The following is a 20,215-nucleotide window of genomic DNA, read 5'->3' as shown; positions in this document are numbered from 1 at the left end:
CATGTTTGTCATATCTGTTTGCGTTACCTAAATGCATTGATGAGGCACCAAACACATAGGAGGTATATAAAGTTCGAAACAGAACAAAGAAGGGGTCTGCTCATACATACAAAATGATTTACATAACAAGAAAATTTAAAACATTTGTTGAGGTAGGTTTCTTGACATCATACTGCATAAATAGCCTGTTTTAAAACTGCTTCTTAACATTTTTGACCCGCTTTAATCAGTACTGACACACTGAAACACTCCCCGCCGCGCATCTCCTCCCCCTCCTGTGTATTCCCTTTTACAGAGAGTTACCTAAATATCAAATGAGCGGGGGCGAGGGAGAGACCGGCGAGAGGAAAATTCTTCTGGTTGCGCAAACCTCTGGCATGCGTCAAGCACTGATGGATGGTGTGAGAATAAATTCAGAAACTGATAGGTTACAGTTCCAAAAAGAAAAAAGAATGTCATTTCTGAATGCAAGCAGTTCTTACTATCAGCTGGTTTTCTTTGACAAATATGCTGAGCGCATTTTGCTAGAGCTATTAACTCATATAAATTAGTGAAAGAAACAAAGGCATCTAGCCTTTTCTCCGGGGTGAGGCAGAAAGAGAGCGTGGCGCAGAGAAGGGCACAGCGCTCAGCTTTAATTAACCACACAAGGCAAGTCACTCCTCCTTCACTTCTTCCTGAACCTCATCTATTCTCCGTGCATCTTCTGTGTACAGCCAAAACACCGCAGCCTGCAAGAGAAAGAGTTTATGTTCCCAAAACTTCACAGGAATTCTCAAAAATGTGCAAAATGTTTGTATTGCTGCAGCGATGCACAAATAATCTGCATCTAACAGTTGTGACTTTCAGCTCATAATTTAGTCAAAAGAATTTCATTTAACAGCCTGTTGTGATAATTAGAACAGAAAAAGAAGAAGAAAAAAGAAAAAGTTTGATAAAATGTTCATTTTAGCTCTAAATAGAATTTTTTTTCCCAAAATGATGGAACTGAGGTTGAACTATAGATTCAGATCAAAGATTCTTTTTAAAAATAAATACCAGTTTCTTCTATTTCTATGTATCACTTAGTTCTCATATTTCTCCTGTCTGAATCATATTAATAATGAATTAGTATTTGTCATATCTGTTTGTGTCACCTAAATGCATTGATGAGGCATTGCAATTGAAATCATCACATGCATATGGCAACTTGTATCAGAGCTTGTGCCACAGTACTGATTCATCTCTAATAAGACCCTGAATCTGGTCTCTTCTGACTTATTTTTCAATATTTGTTGTTGTAGATGAGGCCTTTTCCTTACTCCCCTCTCTCTATCCTTATGAAAACACCTAAACCAAACACTTTCTCTATCTGACTCAACAAGACAATCATCCATCATTAACCTCAGTTAATATTTCTGCAAACCCAGTTTCACCATCAAATGGAAAACATTGTGCAATGACTTTCCTAGAGTTGATTTTTATGTTTTGGCCTAATGTTCTCGATCCAATACTCAGAAATCCAGAAAAAATTCAGCAAACCAGCCTCCCTGCCATTAACAGTGGTGCCGACCTTTACAATAATTAACCTCACTGGTGCTTTTATCTACTCATTATGCACATTTCTTCAACGGCCAGAATGTGTGACACAGGGGGTTTAATATAGCCACAGGCAGATGCTGCAGAAATAATGACAGACTATCACAAAAATTAGCAGAGAGCTGCTCAACAATAGTGAACATTTCTGAAAGCGGTGCTGTACACATTCAGTAGAGGAATCAGAAACCATCCACACATGTTTAATAAAATACATGTTTCAGTATGTCATGATAAAAATAATACATTAAGGAGTTGTTGGGGAGGAGTACGGTTAATTTGTGAGCACAGCAACAGATACTTTTACACCACTTCCTACAAGCTATTTCTGTCTTCAGCTTGGTATTCTCAGAGCAACACCACAATGCTCCAAACTGTATAAAAGTTAAACATTAGGCGAGGACAGCGTAATACTGTGCATTAGACTTCTAATAAACCGAACCAGTTTGTGCGCAGCTTGTATTCTTTGTATTGACTGCAGTGTAAATGCTGGCCTGCTTATGAGAAAACGGCATCGACGGCAGTCTGTCCGGTTACAGATTACATAATGCAAAAAGTAAATAAAAAAAATACAAGCGGTAATTTTTACAACTTCATTTGAGGTTTTCAACTGGAATAAAAAAAAAAAAAAAAAAAAAAAGATTGGCTGTTCTCTATGGGTTGGGCGTCAGGCTCTGCCTCAACTAGAGGACTCCGGTATCTCTGCGTTTTGCTCTGGAGTGATGGCAGGACGGGCAGACGGAGCGGGGCTTCAGCTGCAGTAAAACGGGTGCCACTCCCGATTTACAGGTCCGTCTGCATTCCAAACGTCGCCTGTGGTGATAAGATTTGATCGTGACCTAAAGAGCGAGATCCAAGATACAAGCTACCAAAGTGAGTTCAGCGAAGCCAGACTCAGCCTTGGAGAGAAGGAGAGAAGCTCTGTTATTGTGGGGAGCCTAAAACAGAGCCGCTGCTTCTCCCCAACAAAAGGAGTTAGTAGAAATAGTTTGAGGATCTGACCAGGTTGCAATATCGGGTGCCTATTTTTGGGAGTTCCCAGACTCCACCGGAGGGTCTATGCATCTTTTTTGGCCTGGGACACTTTGTGATCACCCAGAAAGAGCTGAAAGATGCTGCTTTCCTCCTGGATCAGCAATCCTTGACAATCGCAATGCAGTGGATGGATGGATGTAAAAGCAATGTAGTTTATTGGCGTAACAATGTTTGCAAAGAACAAAATTTATTCTTCTTAAAGGGCATTTGCATAGTAATTTAGTCCGGCATTATTTTAAGCATTAATCTTAACTTTAATCACAGATTTACATAGAATAGCTGTTAAATAATTACTGCCTATTACTTACTAATAACCCTGTCTCTAAAAGAATACAATTCCAAAATAAATTTGGTTCACATTTCTTTCTGTTTTGGATACCTTTAGTTTCCTAACAGCATAAGTGTGACACTATATAGTCATGCATACACAATAAAAATGTAGATTACATTATTGTCAGAATTTACAAATTAGATAAAATATTAGTCGATTTAGGTCAGTTTGGATTTCATAAATTATTTTATATTGGTAAATACCACATTAAGGTCTTTCTGTAAGTTACAGTGTTTGGTGGCAAGGATAATCCACTACAAGTGTTTGTGTCCTCAGGCATGGATTACCTTCAATATGCCCTTCAGTAACCAACTTCTGTTTGTTTTCCTTCTGTTAGGTAATCTTAGCCTCCTCTTATCTCTTTCTCAGAATCAGCCAACAATCCAAAACCAGCTCCCGTTTAGCAACTTTCTTCTGTTTTGTAATGATACTGTTTACGGTTAATTCTTTTTCCACTGACATTAAGGTCGATGGAACTGAAGGAGCATGACAACAAACAAACAGGACTTCAGAGGCTACAGAATGCATGGTGCTCCTTCACCCCTACGAACCATCTCAAAAACAGGTTGTCGGTAAACAAACTTGGAGAAGGGACTGAACAAGACAATGCAATATATATGAGTGCACGTTAGACAAATGGCACAAGAAGGTGTGGCTGTGATATGATGTGAGAACACAAAATCCAGTGAAAATAAAGGATACTTATAGTCTTGTTTTTTTCAAGTTGTGGTATAGATTTCTTTCTTAAACTTTCTTATTTGTGAAAACCCTTGAAGTAAAAGATGGTGGTTTTTACCCCTAAAATTAGGGTGTAACAACATTCATAACACTGTATTCATGTTATCATTTATGTTTTATGCTCGATTCAGATTGACCTTTTATTTCAGAATTCACATTTTCACCAATACATATAAATGTGATGTGTCTTGTCATTTAATCGACCTATTTACTTGGTTAGTTTCTCAAACAAATTCAAACATCTTATGAACATTATTAACATTTTGTTGGGGTGAGGATACACTTGTGAGGAAAGGTCAGTGTCAGTAGAAAAAACAGATAAAAACAAAATATGTTTATGTCATACGTATCATCCCACCCTTACTGCATAAACTGGAGGTAAGTCAATGAGACAGAGAGAAAATAAACAAAACAATTGGCTGTCTTTTCAGAAGACATTTTTCACATTACTAAAACATGTGTAAAAAATTTGCAAGTCAACATAAAACCCTAGAACGAGGCCCCCATAATGGCAGCCAGGAGGTCATTTTTCTCTCTGTTGCAACAAAATACTGCAAACATTACAAACTGAGAACTGGACAACATAAGACATATAACAACAGCTGGAATCAATAAGCTATAGATGAGATTGTGATCTGTAGGATCTTTCTTTGCTCCTAAAACTAAAGCTTTGACAAGTCAGAATGTGCACAAACAACATCTGGTGGTGTCCTGGAATGTCTGGTACCAGATTGTTGTGAGGTCCATTGGGGCTGGTTTTGCTCCCAACAGATGCCTTCAGATCCAGTCCAATCAGAGTTTATGGAGGAAGGAGGCTCTCAGCTGCCCAGTGGGCAAAGGAAGCTCCTTGTTTGGGCGAGCGATGCTGCCTTTTAGGGGGAGATGACTGAATATTGTCAAAGTCTTATCAAAGCATAACGATCAACAAGTCGTCTTAAATTTGATCGTTCTTACCAATCAAATATTTTCTTCTGGATTTTATATTAGGACATCAACACTTCTGTCACACTTTTCCATTCTAGTCACATAGAGTACCACCAATCAGTTGATTATTTCCAGTAAATAAATCAAACTATCCTTATTTGGTCATGGCTTAGTGGTGAGCCATGTAGCATAATGCATCCTTTCAAGATGTCTTTCAGTGCTAAATAACAGTCATTCAAAATATGCAACAACAACAAAAAAAAAAAAAATGGTATAGACAGCAAACTAAAACAAAGGCATTATCTTCTTAAAAACAGACACATATAAACAAACAATAAACTGAAGTCTAAAGGGATTAAAGTTATTTGACAGTCTTGTAAATATCTTATATTACAACAACAAAAAATGCTAGCAGTCCATTGCAGTTTACAAAGACGTAACAAAAAAAATGCAGTGATTGGTAAGATAACTGTCCTCAGACAGTTCAATGAGCCTCTGCAGAGATGTGACAGTGAAAAACAGGGCAAACCGAAATAAAGTCAGGAAATTCCATGTCAGTATGAAGCCCCCTGGGTAAAATGTCAGAATGCCTTGTGGTCCACCAGTGCACAACTTGGATCAGCAACAAAACAGAAATTACTGGCAGTCCGTTGCAGGTTTTGCAGTTAAAGGCTCAACATCAGGACTCTTCACAACCTCCATCTGGATGGACTGTGAAAAAATGAGACACAAATATGAGATTTAAGATTATGGAGCAGCACAGATTTTATCTGTTATATGGCAATTTATATGGCTTTTGGGTTAGACCATGTCTTGGTTTGGTTTCCATTCTCTTTCTACTTGTTTATGAACTGTGCTCAGTGAAATGTTCAGTGTTGGATACTGTTTGTAACCCAGGCTTGATGTAAAATACTCCACAATCTTTTCCCTGACACTTCTGCTTTGTGCCTTGGTCTTTAGGATGCTGCTTCTTCTCTAAGATTCTCTAACAATCCTCTAAATTGTCCACAAAGTAGAACTGTAGAATAAATAACCCACATGTGGTTTCTATTTACAATGCAATTTAGTAATCCTCTGGATTATATCAAATGTTTAAGGCTAAAATGGGTAGAAAACATTTGCACACCATAATTGTCAGATTTGTATTTGTAAAATTTTCCTTTGACTTCAAAATTACACAATTAGACGTTTTATATTTTAGATTATGTACAATACTAATTAAAAACAGTGAGGTTTGTGGTTGTATTGGTGCAAAAATTGGTAGGAAAACATCTAAATTTAAGGTTTTCCTCTTTGCCCCAGTTTGTTTTAAAGAAGCATAACCCCAGAGAATAGTGTAGCATATTTGGATCCTGCTCATGCATGTCATCCAATACAGAAAAAAGCCTAACTTGTATGTATAAGTGAAACAGGAAGCTGTGTTCACTCAGAATATTTTTCACATGAACATGTTCCCTTCTATGTAATTCATATTCATTGTTTTTTTTCTGCTTAATTCTTGAAGGTTTGCAGAGGGGCTTGTGCTTACATCAATCGGTCAACATAATGCCATAGGAATTAAGAGTGAGCAATTGATCTTTTTGATGGTTGGAAGAAAGCAAAGTGCCCTGAGAGAAAACATGCATGATGCACCATCTAACATGCAGGGATGCCACACTAGGACCTACTTACTCCACAGGCATTACACACTTTTTGATAGAAAATAAGAACTCTTTTTTTTTTTTTTTTACCTTATTGCCATTCTGCCTGCTCTCCACTAGGTCTGTAGTTGCAGCAGTCCCTTGCTTGTAGAAGCAAAGCACTTCTTTAAAGCTCTGCTTGAATTTGTCCGAGAGGAAACCGTAGAGGACTGGGTTGGCGCAGGAGTTGACGTAGGTGAGGATGACCATGGAAAAGTAGAGTTCAGCAGTGAATTTGCTCTCGGGTATGACATAAAACAGGTTGACAATGTTGACGGTAAAAAAGGGAAGCCAACAAAGCACAAAGACCAGCACGATGATCACCACCATGCGAGTCACCTTGCGCTCTGACTTGCGCCGCTTTGTCAGTCCTGCGCGTAGGCCTACGGCTTTCACCTGAAAGACGGAAGATGGTGTGAGAATTTGAGAGGCTAAATTAAAGTCATAAGCTTTTTTCTAATTCACAACAAAGAGGATACGTAAACATTTAATTACCTTGATTACAATAATTAGATAGCAGAGGGTGATGACAATCAGAGGGCCGAAGAAGCCCATGACGGATGTGTAGAGGATAAAAGCAAGTGACCACATCTCTGAAGGCTCAGGCCAGCTTATGTTGCATGTGTTGAACTTATCCTGCACACCCGAGAATATGGTGAGCGGCAGCGCCATCAGGAATGAAATAACCCACACCAGGCCATTTAAAATCTTGGCTACTCGGGGCTTTCGCCATCTGGTACTGCGAATAGGATAAACCACAGCGAGGAAGCGGTCAATGCTCATCAGCGTCAGACAGAAGGTGGAGGCGAACTGGCTCATGCCATCAGCAGTCATGGATGCCTTGCAGAGGAAATTACCAAAAGGCCAGTAGGATAGCGCACTGTTGGTCCCTATTAAAGGGATCCCCAAGATGTAGAGTTCATCTGCCACGGCTAAATTCAGAATGTACATGTTGGTCACTGTCTTCATTTTGGTGTAGCGGGAAACTACAAAGATAACTAATGCATTACCCAAGAATCCCACTATGAAGACAGTAGTGTAGATTACTGCAGTAACCTCACTGAAGGGCATTGGTGGGGTTGTGTCTGAACCATTGGTGCTGCTGGTATTCTCAGACATTATTGTCTCATTGTAGTTGGTCATGTTGAAGGAGGAGCTGCTGATGTCCATCAGTTTATGGTGGATTACCTTAAGAGAGAAAAGACATGTACACAACTGTAGTTGTTATTTATGCTTCAATGGCAGCCATTACCTAGAAGGAACAATTCATAACATTCTGACTGTTTGAGTATTCTGTGAATTCCTAGTTCAGAGAACAATCGCTATGTCAAACTTCTGCACTATACACACTCGACACATCACAGGTGTGTGTGGTAATCTCTGGGCAAGGGGCCCATATTTACCAAGAGAGGAGAGAAACTTTCCAGTGAACTGTCTGGGAACATGGCCAACATGCAATTTCTTATAAAAGGAAATTGCACTTTTAGAAGAATGGCATCAGTTAAACAGTTTTAATGGCACTCTAGATGGACCAAATGTCAATAAAGGAGAGAAAGATAAAAAAACAAAAAACGTGGGAAGTGGTTTGATATTTGAGTGCTTAATGTGTTATTTATGTTAGCAGTAACATTATCAATGAAGAGCAATGTGTTTCCGAAATTACAATGTACTTTTAAAAGATAAGAAGCTAAATGGATTTTAGAAACTTTTTATGGCTGTCAAGTATGAAATATCAGATTTTTACGGTTCAAGTAAGCTAATATGATTTCCAAGTATCTAACATTATCAAAAAAAATATATAGTCACAAAAAAATAGGACATGAAATCATACAGTGTGTGTTTCTCTAACACACACTGTAGTTTCTTTCTTATTGTTGAAAGAAAGTCCAGTAAGGCCTGCAGTGCTTTATATGTTATCTACTGGGTTCTTTTTGGACCTCTTTGACAAGTTGTCCAAGTCATGATCGGTAGCTCCTGAGAAGTTTGATCACTGAGCCACATTTATTCCATTTGGGGATAATAGCTTTCACTGTGGTTTGACAGGCTCCCATAACCTTAGAAACATATTTGTAACCATTTCCTGAATGAATGTCAAAGGCTTTGCTTCACATTTGCTCTTGAATTTCTTTAGATTGGTGTGTGATCAGTTGCTTTGTGAGATCAACTACCCTACTTTATGCTGTCTGTCAAGTACTGCTTAAATTATTTATCTATTATAATTTTTATTGATTATTTGAACAAGTTGGAAAGCTTGTCTCCTTAAAAGAACAACACAATAATAATTTGAAAACTGTGTTTTGCATTCACTCATGTTGTCATTTCCTGATTTAAGAGTTGCAAGTACTGACATAAAAGCAAAACAAAATAAATCATAAAGAGGGCAAATAGTTGCGGTATTATACTCCACAGCGTCAATAAATTTATCTGAAAAGCCCCAAAATGCTATTATTCAGGTCAGCGAGTTTTATAAAACAAACAAAAAAAAGTCTACAACACCAATCTTTACATCGCTGACATGCAAATAATATGCTGACATGTAAACAGATAACAATTTATTAAACAATCAATATTCACAACGAAGTATTTTTTAAAGACTTAAAATATCCTTAACTGCAGGTGATGTCTAAGAAAATCTTGAACTTCACCTATTCTGGTCAAATTCTGTTTCAAATCATAAGAGATGAACCCATTGATCAAAGTTTAATGTTTTGACAGTAACTCAATCAGCTAAATGTTTCCGCACAACATAAATGCCAAACCTGTAGACATTATGCTAATCCTTGCAGTCATTATGACAGCGACCATTATGAATGTCGCTGCCCTAAAACGGTAATAATCATATTAGTGTCAGTTGATGGACAGCAACCTTTGAGCCTTTGCCTTCAGCAACTCACACAAAATGCTGATGCGGCTTCAGCTAATGGAGAGTCGGATGGATAATTGTCAGATGTCAAACGTTGCAACCCGAGGCTGTGAAGACGTGTTGCACAAATAAAAACTTTGACGTGAGGACTCGCTGCACGGGAGCGACGCGCAGCCCGCATCGTGATGTTGGGAAAACAAACACGATATGTCTCTGTCCTCTTCAGGCTGCACAGGGGCTTGACATTTCTGTCCATAAATCTCTAATTGCCAAATACCGCAGCTTAGAAAAGCGTTCATATGCCTGCCCGCTGAACTTAGGCACACAGGAAAAAAAAAAAAAAAAAGAAAAGAAAAGGAAAAAACAACCCTTGGGGCTTATTTACTCGCATATGGCTTCGCGGGCACTCCAGGGAAATTAACGGAAATAAGTTTTCATATTTAGGGTAACTGATGACATGTTTAAGACAAAAATAAACAAAGCGCAAACTCCTTAGCGTGGGATAAATATTTAATTGAGACAAAGTTAGTCAAAAATATCTAAAATTATCCCTTTTAGTCACAGATCATGAAAACTAAAGACAGAACATCTGCAAAAAGAAAGGTATACGATTTTTCTTCAATTTAGTTCCCTCCCATCCCATGGCAAATGTATTATGTTAATGCGTAAAAATCTACAAGTAAATGTCAGAATTGAATTCGCTGTGTGATTCACACTGAATATGTTCAGGGCCTACATACACGAAATCAATTGGTAATTTAACTTCCAGGTATTGTCCATGCTGTGCAGATGGAGATCCAACCTACCTGTGCGCTTCTGCGTCTCCAGCGCTCATGCGGCGATGGGACTGTTCACTCTTACTGCGCTTCTCTCCCGATCCTTGATGCCAACACCACTTGTTATCCAAGTTTGCTCTATTTTTCCTTAAATCGTCGAGCTCTAACATCCATGCTGACATGCTCAGATTATTAACTTTTTTTTAATTAACTGCTTCAAAGTTAATCGTTAAGAAGAATGCAGCGCGCTCCTGAGAAGATGGGAAAGCCTCTGCGCAGCGGGAACCCTGTCTGTATTTAAGTGGGGAAAACGTCACACAGCGTTTGGATTAAACGGTCCCGCCCACGGCTTGTTGTCAACACCTCCAATGCCATTTGTTGGTGCAAATTAAATGACAATAAGTTCATTTCTTTCCTCTTCTTGGCGCATTTCAAACCATTAACTAAAATATATACCTTTCCCTCTTCTACTGATTTAGTCAGATCTTAATGGATGAGTCTGAGTCCTCCTTGAGGTGTTTGGGAAGAAAAGAGAAAAGATGGTGAATTGTGAGAACAGATTAGGCAGGATTAAGATTTGATGGTAGTAGTCTGAGCTCAAGTCATTAGTTTTATGTTGCGCTCATCTCTGTTAATACAGAGTTAGCACCAGGCTGCTGCACATGCAGGCACACAGAATGTGTTTTATTTTGGACTTGTAGAAAACTACAGAGACCCCAGAGATGGACAAAATCTGATCCTCCAGTTTCACTAACTTGATCAATCAAAGTCTGTTTGCTGGTTTTGGAAAGCTTTTTTATCCATACATTGTTTTTTTAATTTGACATAATGAAACCACTTTCTGGGGGATCCAAAGTTGTTCCCAGATCAGGAAGGATAACTTATACCTCTAGCAAGTTCCTGGTTCCTCCAGCTTATTCCTTTGAATGCAGAGCGGCCAGTTCCACTTTCTTTTGATCATGATTGTAGCTCTAATGAGTTTCATTTCCCATGGTAGATGGGTAAATCAAGATCTTTGGATTTCAGCTCTGTTTGTTCTTTACCACCATAGACCTATCGTACATGTACAAAAATACATTGGAGCAAGTATCCTAATTTGCTAGATGCAATCTTCTCTCTTAGCCCTCAATCTGACATTTCTCTCTCTATGTAAACTTTAACACATTTTTAATGTCAAAAACCCTATTGCTATCCTTTTTGAAGTCATCTGTTCCATTATACTTGCTACCACTGGTAATTTTCATTGACCATAACAAAAATATGGTCCTTAATTTTAAGTGGTAATGCAACTAAACAAACATTAGAACATCTACTGTATTGTACGCTTGATATTTTCATATTTCTCTAAAACTGATCAAATTCCTGTATGTCATGCATTCTGATGTGCTTCCGTAGAGAAACATTACTGCACAATGTGTAGTGTTGACATTGAGTAATTAGATATGTTTTCAGTCAGAGTTTTCAGCAGCATACTCCAAGTATATCTGAAGAGCAGGAAATTGTCACAGTTTGAGTCCTGATCTCCAGACCTTCTGCCTGAGCTCAAGTTTTAAGGTTGTTGTGTTTCTGGGCAGCAATGCTGATCCTGTCAATGCAACTGGAACAAAACTCACTCATCTGTCCACTTATTGACAAAAATGTAAAAGTAACACAGATTTATATTTTTTAAATGAAAAATATTTAATAGACACTTAAGAATCCCTATTACTTCCTATTTTGAGAATTTAAGTTTCCCCTGCCTTTTAAGGCCACTTGGTTTCCTTTGATCTTGTACAACCCATATCATTTTATGTTGCTGTGTTTACATACTTATTGGATTTGCAAAAGTGATCTAATTTCCACTGACCATGACAATAAATCAGATTTACTACCTGTGTGTGCAAGTCATCGGAGATGGAAAACACCACACATCAGATTGTAATTAGATTGTAATAAGCAGAGTTTAGGGAGGGCACACATGCTCATCTCTGTTTGCTGTTCTTATTCTTTTCCACAGTTAATTTTTTATTGTGAAAATAAAATTTTGAAATACCTGCTTTAGTGCAGGAGTTTTTGCTGTCAACTAGAACTCTGCACACATACTTTTGAATTTGGGGAATAAGTGTGTGGTGATATTTTAAAGCTTTAAAGAGAAGAGCATCAATGTATAATTTCTAATCGTTTTGACAGACAGGTTTAGAAAGTTGCTCTGATCAAATTTGCAAACAACGGTCTTTCTTTGTTTCTCATGCTCCCTAAACTTACTCAGATGAGTCACCATGGCTTAAAGCGATTGGTATGTCCCCCGTTTCTAAATCGAGCTGTCTGTCTTTGGGCACTGCGATCACATCAGAGTGGTGTCTGCCACTGGCAGCTTGAAGCTGGCTGGGATCGATCGCTGTCCAGTTATATCTAGTCCGAGTTGCGTTTGCGTGTGTATCTGAAACAGAGAGGCCTCGATCCAGCAAAATCGATGCTCCACCTTTTGATAGTAAAGAAAACAAAGACCGAGATTTTAATGGAAGAGTAAGAAATGAAGGATGTCTACGGAGGCGACCGTTTGGCTAACACTGCGTCTTGAGGTTAAAGGCTATAAAAGCAGCCATGGATAGCAAATACAATCACTCAGTCTGTGAGTGCCTGCATGGTTTCTCTGATGATTACACGTCCCTGTCAAATACGGATGTCTCAAGTGTTTACACAACACTTTGTCTCAGTGCTATATGTCACAATTTATCATTTCAAGACAAGATACCACACCATTCTACCTCGGCTGCCAATCAAATAGCAATGGCTTGACTTATTAGCCGTGCACACTGAAGCAGCAAAGAGATACTGCTTCTTTGTGGAACTTTGTGATCCACAAAGATCACGATATTGATCTTTGTGGATCACAAAGAGAAATCTGTGGAAAATAAATCTGCAGATCTTCATTTCATAGTGAGCAAATTTTTAAAGGGAAGTTGTGATCTATTTAAAGTTTGAATGAAGGTGCTCTGGTCAGAAAATACAAAATTGTAACCTTGTCTGACTTGCAAAATGCCACATGAAGTTTGAAATTGCTTAATCTGGCTGAGCTTGAGGTATTTGTGAAAAGAGTAGCAGGAGTTTTAGTCCACAGAAATCTGGAAGACTGAAAACCAGTCATCTGAGATTGAAGCAAAAAGAAGGTTCTGCAAATCCAGCGGTCTAAATATGAATACATGGCAAACAAATAATAGCATGTATCCATTTCCCTCTACATTATTCTTATGCACCATTTTGTTTTTGTCTCCAGCATAAAATATTTTTTTCCCTGATAAAAAGTAAAGAAATGTTTGATGCATATGAATAATTTGCAAAGGTGCTGTATGTCAAAACTGCGATCCATAAAAGAGATCGTTGCATCTCTGTTATATGCAAAATCACATAAATTTACTTTTGCCACAGATTCGCCTGAAACAAGTAACAAGGCTGTTTGTCCCCAGAAAGACTCCAGATGGAGCTGTAGTCTGCCACAGGCATTACCATGAAAGGCACAAGTCACTTCAACCTCCAGCATGTAGGCTGACAGAGATGACATATCTTTTTATACAGATATATATAAAAAGATATTGCATGTAATGGGGATTACGTGCAATCTGTTCAGCGGACAAAATCTGAGTATGTCAGATTGACCTGAAGGTGAGTTTCAGCAGCTGAATGCCATCAACCTCAAAATGTTAACCACACATACACTTAAATCTCATTAATTCAAGGCAAGTGTTTGTTCCATAATATGCCGTATTAGACAATTAACATAGGTAATATTTGAATTTCTCTGCATTGAGCGGAGGTGTTCTAATAAGAAGTCATCTAATAGGAAGGAGTAGGAGGTGGATTCACAGAATTGAGCTTCTGTTTGCAGTAATGAGGGCGCTGTTGTTATCTGTCATGGTGAGAAGCTGAGCTGAAAAGTTTTCTGTTTACTGGTCCGTCTGGATTCCTACCCTCGCTTTTAGCCATGAGATAAGAATTCTGATCGAAAGATCCAGATTCTGACAGAACCAGCTGAAGTGAAGGTCATTCGTATTCGGAGGAATTTCACAACTTCTCCGATGGTTTGGTCATCTGTTCAGAACCTGCTGGGGTGGGGGCTATAAGTTCATTTAGATCTGCAAGTGCCTTGGAAATACATCTGAGATAAGATGATGGTGTTCACAATTAAGGTCTCAGAAACAGATTTTTGAGATTCTAAGGATATTGTAAAAACTGCGGCTGTAGATATTTGACAAAACGAGATAAACTTTGTAATCGACTGTGCCAATCAAAAAAGGTACAACAGACTGGAAAACAAAATACAGCAAAAGATTTAATCTTACAGATTAAATTTTATGAATCACATGTCTTTCAAAGAGTGCTTTTGAGAAATGAGTGGGAACACACCAACTCTGGCAGAAGCGGACTAAACTGTAGGGTTAAACATACTGAAGAGAGGAACCACATTTATGATTTACACAGACAACCAAAGTTAGTTCTCCAAAAGTTGTGCGGAGTTACGCTTTTACCACTTTACCTGAGGTTTACTGGATTATCATCATCCAACCATGTGACTTGAATAGTGGAACATATTTTTTTTTTTAACTGTTGTAAAAGAACGTATTATCAGATTGAAATATCTTGACACTTTAGTACACCTGGTTGGAACTTTTCTCAGAAAACAATTTGCGTTTGTTGCAAAGTAATAGTCCCTGCTAAAACGGAAGCACATAAATATGCAGTGCTTTAGGACATTGTTGTTCTTCTATGAGAGATTAAACTACAAGGCTTTATTGTTTGACAGAACTGACATTATAATATTGAGCAAAAGTTTTCATGTGAAAAAAAAGGTATATATTTTGTATACATTTTGTATAAATGTATATACACTAATCTGTATATATACATTTTCTTCCCAACTGAAAAGGAAGACATATGTATGCAGTCAGTATTGTGTAATAGATAAAACTATATCAGAAAACATTGAAAACACATGACATCTAATACTGTGTTTGAAATCCATCGCCATGCATTTTTAACATACGCTATATTTTCCAAATAATTAATGAAGTTTCCAATCAAAAAATAACGCTCAAATCATTGATCAAAGCATCTTTATATGTTATAATAACTCGGTCATTCTAAGATTTAAATTTGACAAAGAATCGGTGGCAACATTTGAAAATTAACTCTACCCATCAAATCATACTGAGTTGATAGGCTGCTTTTGCATTGAGTGTCTTTTTTTGTCGACTTCATTCCTGTTTCACAGACTGTTCTTTTAGCTATTGTTCCAGTTCATCCAGGAAGATGTGAATTTCAAAACGCAAAGTGTTGAATTTAATTGTTCCCTTTGTAATTTAAATCAGGTTTGAGTTTTTTGTCCATAGTTTTCTACCATTTATAGTCTTCTCGCATAAATGCGTTCATTGTCAGACTGACATGAGAAGAACAGCAACCTTTTCACGCTTCAGCTGCTCTATTTGACCCGAGTTCACTCACACAGATTGAAATACCAGGTGACACAATAGCAGAGGGATTAAGAGTCTGACTTTGATGACGTCTTTTAAAGTTTTCAATCGGTGAAAAAAGAACAGAAGTAATTGAGGTCATATTTTCTCTCTTTTCAGCCTTGCCTGAAAAAATAACTATGAAAAAAAAAAGAATCTGAAAGGGAAAAAAATGCCTTTTAAAAGACTCGTCTCAATAAGCTGCAGCTGCTTCCTGATTAAGGGATTTGCTTTTCTACTTTTCCCACATATGGTTTCAGTCTGGAATGCCAGCTCTGTGTTTTTGTTCTCTTGCTTGTTGCATAATGTTCTCTTTTTGAGTCTTTTTTCATCTTTCCTTGGCTGCACTATTTCTCTGTAATTATAGGTGTCTTACCACACAGATATTCCAGTTATAAATGTGAATAAAAAAAAAATCTATGAAGAAATAAGATCAACTATCAAAAAATGTAATAAAGTGTTTTTGAAAAAACATTTCTAAGATGATAACGTCATCGATTAAGGGGAAAAATCCCTTTGCACCACTAGACTCAATGTAGAAAAGTTAATTTCTTTTAAACCTGGTAACTGATGGGTTGGTGTGTGTGACTCATTCATTTTTGAGACTTTAACCCTTTAAATAACAATAAAGAGTAACGCTTTATTTGACGGGTTGTGAATAAGACTGTCATAACACCGTCATAAACATAACATAATACCTGTCATGATCATGAGTAAGTCTTCATGAATATTTATGACTGTCGTCATAAACTGTCATTCGGTAAATCATGACACTTTTAATACAAAGTTGACATTATTCAAAATGTCTTTGTTATGACAACTTGATATTAATCAAAAAATCATGATGTGACATAAATTATAATTAAATAAATTATAAAAGTATTACTGATTAACTTTAAAAATTATGTAGCTTTATGTTATTAAAGTCTTCTTCACAACCCGTCAAATAAAGTGTTACCAAATAAAGTCATTAAGCTCTTTTTTCAAGCCTGCAGTGGCAATGAATCTGAACAATTATTTCTTTGTGAAAAGCCTGAGTAAATGTTTTCCATATCATGATGATAAATCTACAGTTAATAAAAAATATCTTCATATTGGGGGAAACAATTAAAACATTTCATTTTGAAGTGATTTCAATATAAAAAAATAAATAAATAAATAATAATAAAAAAAGGTAAATCCATTTGCAATGCATGTTCTCCACTTAAAAAGTGTCTTTTAAATTGGGGTCAACAACACAACAAAAAATCCAGAAAATACACAAAGTCCTTAATTTAGTTTAAAAATCTGAATGAAAGAAATCTATAAAAACACTAACGATGGCTTTTTTGACACAATAAATAATTTCTGTGGTCCATTTGGCATACCATACCCAAAGATTGTATACATAAGTAAAAAAAAAAAGACACACACTCACACATAATATCCAGGTATGCCCTACATCAGGGGTGACAAACTCCAGTCCTCGAGTGCCGCAGTCCTGCAACTTTTAGATGCGTCTCTGCTACACCACACCTGAATAAAATAATTAGGTCATTAAGGCTCTGGAGAACTTAGCTACACAAGAAGGAGGTAATTAAGTCATTTCATTCCAGTGTTTGTTTTTTACCTGTGGCACATTTAAAGACTGCAGGATAGCAGCCCTTAAGGACTGGAGTTTGACACCTCTGCCCTACATTCTCTACAGAAACAGTTGTCTGATAAGTTGACGTTGTAAAACCTAACAAGACTGACCCTGTTTGTTCCAAACTAAGTACAGCACTTTCACTTCTGTATACGAATACTTGGGTCCTGTAGTGGAGTAAAGACACTTTATCCCTGAGCTGGTATTTCTTAGAATAACCCACATCTCTCTGTTTACCTCTTCTGAGCCTGGTTACAGTGACATTTACAGAAAAGCAGCATGTTCAAATTTGTATACAGAATCAGCTATTTATTTTCCAAATTTCACCCTAGACTGTCAAGGACATTTAAAAGTGTAGATGTGGCCCACAGAAGATGAGGTGAAGTGATCAAATACTTAGAATCTGAACTAATGAGTCCAACTCTCCGGTCATGTCAGTCACGTCAAGCTTTGGGAAGGCAGAGGAGAGCTAATCGCTATCAGTGTATGTATGGTATAGCATGAGAGCTTATATTGTCATCATTTACGTTATATCTTGAAGTTACAATGTTAATTCACAATATTCTTTTAAGGCACGTCCCTTCACAACCTGTATTAACTGAAAACTTACTTACATATGCTACAAAATCAGAGGAGCAGAAATGTTTTGCTAGTTTTAGTACAAATCTTAATATTGTGCATCTTTGATTGCACTAGAAATGCAAGACAGTACTATGCAGTGATTCAGGCATGTATAAATGTTTATTAATCTCAGACAGTAGCTTCACCCTGACTTGACACAATTTAACATTAATGACAATAAATGTTTGGCAATAAAATTAAAACATGAGTGCAGTGTTATTTCCATTTCATTACCCTTGTGATTCAAAGTTTCACACAGCTATTTGTCATTTTATTACAATGATATCACATGTCTAATGTTTAACCAATTGTCTTTCTTGGCTGTGTTGTATAACCAATTGGGTAATCTTTTCCATTACATATATACTTGTTTGATAAGCAAAAGCTGATCAACAATCAACTATTGGCACAGAAATAGTCTTTTTTGTCGTTCAGAAAAGACTATTTAAAGTATAAGTCCTTTTGTAATAGTCTAGATGAACAGCATCTCATTCATTTCTGAGAAAAAAGACTAGAAGTATGGAGTAGATTGAGTCCAGTATGTACACAATACAGTTGAAGACTGTCATGACGGTGATCAGAACCAATTTATCCCAGGAACACAAGCGGCCACAGGTTGCTGGTCTCTTATTGTTGTGAAAAGAATACAGTGGCCACATAACCATGACTGTTAGGTACATCACAGCTGCCAAAACATTACAGACAATCACAACCTTGTCAAAAGGGAAAGGAAAATAGGCAGTAATATTTACAAGAGTGAGCAGGATTATGGCGATGGCGAAAATGAAACACAGGGAGTACACAGCTATACACCAGTTCAGTCCTGAGGCGAACTGATGGCCTGAGTAGTGGCCACGTTCCAATGACAGGAAAATGAGACACGCAAAGAAGCTCTCCAGCATCTTCATTATTCCCGGCGGCGTGGAGAGAAATCCACTGTCCTGTCCACTCGGGCGAAGGCGTGTTAGGACTACCTCAGCCACGTACACAGCAAAACAAACCCAGGATACCACAGAGGCTCCAATCTGGCGGTGACATGTGTTGCAGGCGAAAAAGGTAGGGTACATGATGGCGGCACACAGGCACATCACACTTGACAAAATAGCAAAGGCAGCAGTGAAGTCCTCCCAGGCAAAAGGCACTTTGGTGCTGATGGTGGTGAACTCCAGGATGAGAATGAGAAGGGTGAAGAAGCAGCAGAAGACCCAGGTGAATATGCACCATCCCCAGTAGGACAAGGAGTCAGGTGTCGCTGAGGCCACCAGGCTGAAACTCATGCAGGTGACAACGACCGCCAATATTCGTAAGATCCCCACAGGCTGGGTGATGGATTTCAAATTCATGTAGACCATGGCTGCTCCAGGATGAATCTGTCCAACCAAATGAAAAACCCTGACTCCTTTCAGCCAGTTCTCCTTTTGTAATGCTGTTCACCAAGCCCCAGATTTTGCAACCTGATCTTGATGAAGAAATCCATGAACGCAAACCTTCCAAAAGGTGTTGTCTTTGAAACAGAAACACAGGTGTAGAGTATATTGTAGCTAAGCATCCTAGGCTTATCTGTTTCTGTTTATGGTACCTGTTTCAAGCCACTGATTGGACGCTGGATGGGTGTTACCCAGTAAGCTTCACACTATTTGCTGGACTTTGGTCCCTGATGCAAACTAAGTTCACAGCTCATGTGTAGGACAAAAACAAGGTGTAGGCTGATTTTGTGTTCATGACAATGATAGCAGTCGCTGTGTTCTTTTGAGCTACTGCTTTGAAACAAAGGTAAAATCTTTTTAAGGCAATCCTAACTCGGTGAGGTGAATAACATTTATTCTTTGTGACCACAACAATTTAAAGCTCTCAAATTAGAGCTGTTGCTTTGCAGCAAGAAGGTCCTGTGATTCGGTCCGGGTCTTTCTGCATGGAGTTTGCATGTTCTCCCTGTGCATGCGTGGGTTCTCTCCGGGTTCTCCGGCTTCCTCCCACAGTCCAAAAACATGACTGTCAGGTTAATTGGTCTCTCTAAATTCTCCCTAGGTGTGAGTGTGTGTGTGTGTGAATGGTTGTGTGTCCTGTATGTCTCTGTGTTGCCCTGCGACAGACTGGAGACCTGTCCAGGGTGAACCCCGCCTCTCACCCGGAACGTTAACTGGAGATTGGCACCAGCAACCCTCCTGACCCCATTTGGGACGAAGGGTGTATAGAAAATGGATGGAAATTGTAGAAGGACTCTTTGACAACACTTTGAATTTCAAAACAGGTCCCTGCAAGATTGAGGAAGATATTTTTTATTGTTCTACTAAACATAACTCTCTGAACCTTTGACATCTGCTTTCTGTTGATAATGTTAATATTTGGAACCTAATTGACCTATAAACACACTTGTTTTTGGTTCAATTCTTGGGTGTCTTACAATGGAGTCAAGTATCTTGAGTCGTTTAAAGATTGTTGGACAGAAGCAAATTTGAATAAAGAAACAAATGTTTTAGTATCAACAGAGATACCTCTCTCTGTGCTATTGTTTGTCAAATAGGGTTTTCCATGGTAAACTGTCCCGAATTGTAGTTAATGA

The 20,215-nt window shown here is 38.0% G+C and overlaps 2 protein-coding genes across 3 annotated transcripts; both read right to left on the bottom strand.

Moving 5' to 3' along the window:
• Positions 1-3,805: 3,805 nt before the first annotated feature.
• Positions 3,806-10,216, bottom strand: LOC122822424 (somatostatin receptor type 5-like). 2 transcript variants are annotated; one of them, XM_044101080.1, is made up of 5 exons: positions 9,952-10,193; positions 7,293-7,470; positions 6,778-7,214; positions 6,334-6,678; positions 3,806-5,314 (listed from the first exon to the last, which is right to left on the bottom strand). In XM_044101080.1, the coding sequence occupies exons 2-5, from the start codon at positions 7,450-7,452 to the stop codon at positions 5,240-5,242; spliced, it is 1,017 nt and encodes a 338-aa protein (XP_043957015.1). In that variant the 5' UTR covers positions 7,453-7,470; positions 9,952-10,193; the 3' UTR covers positions 3,806-5,239. The 2 variants fall into 2 exon arrangements, with proteins under 2 accessions (XP_043957015.1, XP_043957014.1); XM_044101079.1 differs by having other exon boundaries at positions 6,778-7,470; positions 9,952-10,216.
• A 7,546-nt stretch (positions 10,217-17,762) lies between these two features.
• On the bottom strand, positions 17,763-19,143 carry LOC122822423 (myeloid-associated differentiation marker-like). Its single transcript, XM_044101078.1, has one exon. The coding sequence runs from the start codon at positions 19,002-19,004 to the stop codon at positions 18,141-18,143; it is 864 nt and encodes a 287-aa protein (XP_043957013.1). The 5' UTR covers positions 19,005-19,143; the 3' UTR covers positions 17,763-18,140.
• Positions 19,144-20,215: the final 1,072 nt, after the last annotated feature.

The sequence above is a fragment of the Gambusia affinis genome, linkage group LG19 (assembly GCF_019740435.1).
Source record: "Gambusia affinis linkage group LG19, SWU_Gaff_1.0, whole genome shotgun sequence".
Taxonomy (NCBI): Eukaryota; Metazoa; Chordata; class Actinopteri; order Cyprinodontiformes; family Poeciliidae; genus Gambusia; species Gambusia affinis.
This window is presented reverse-complemented; position numbering and strand designations above follow the sequence as displayed.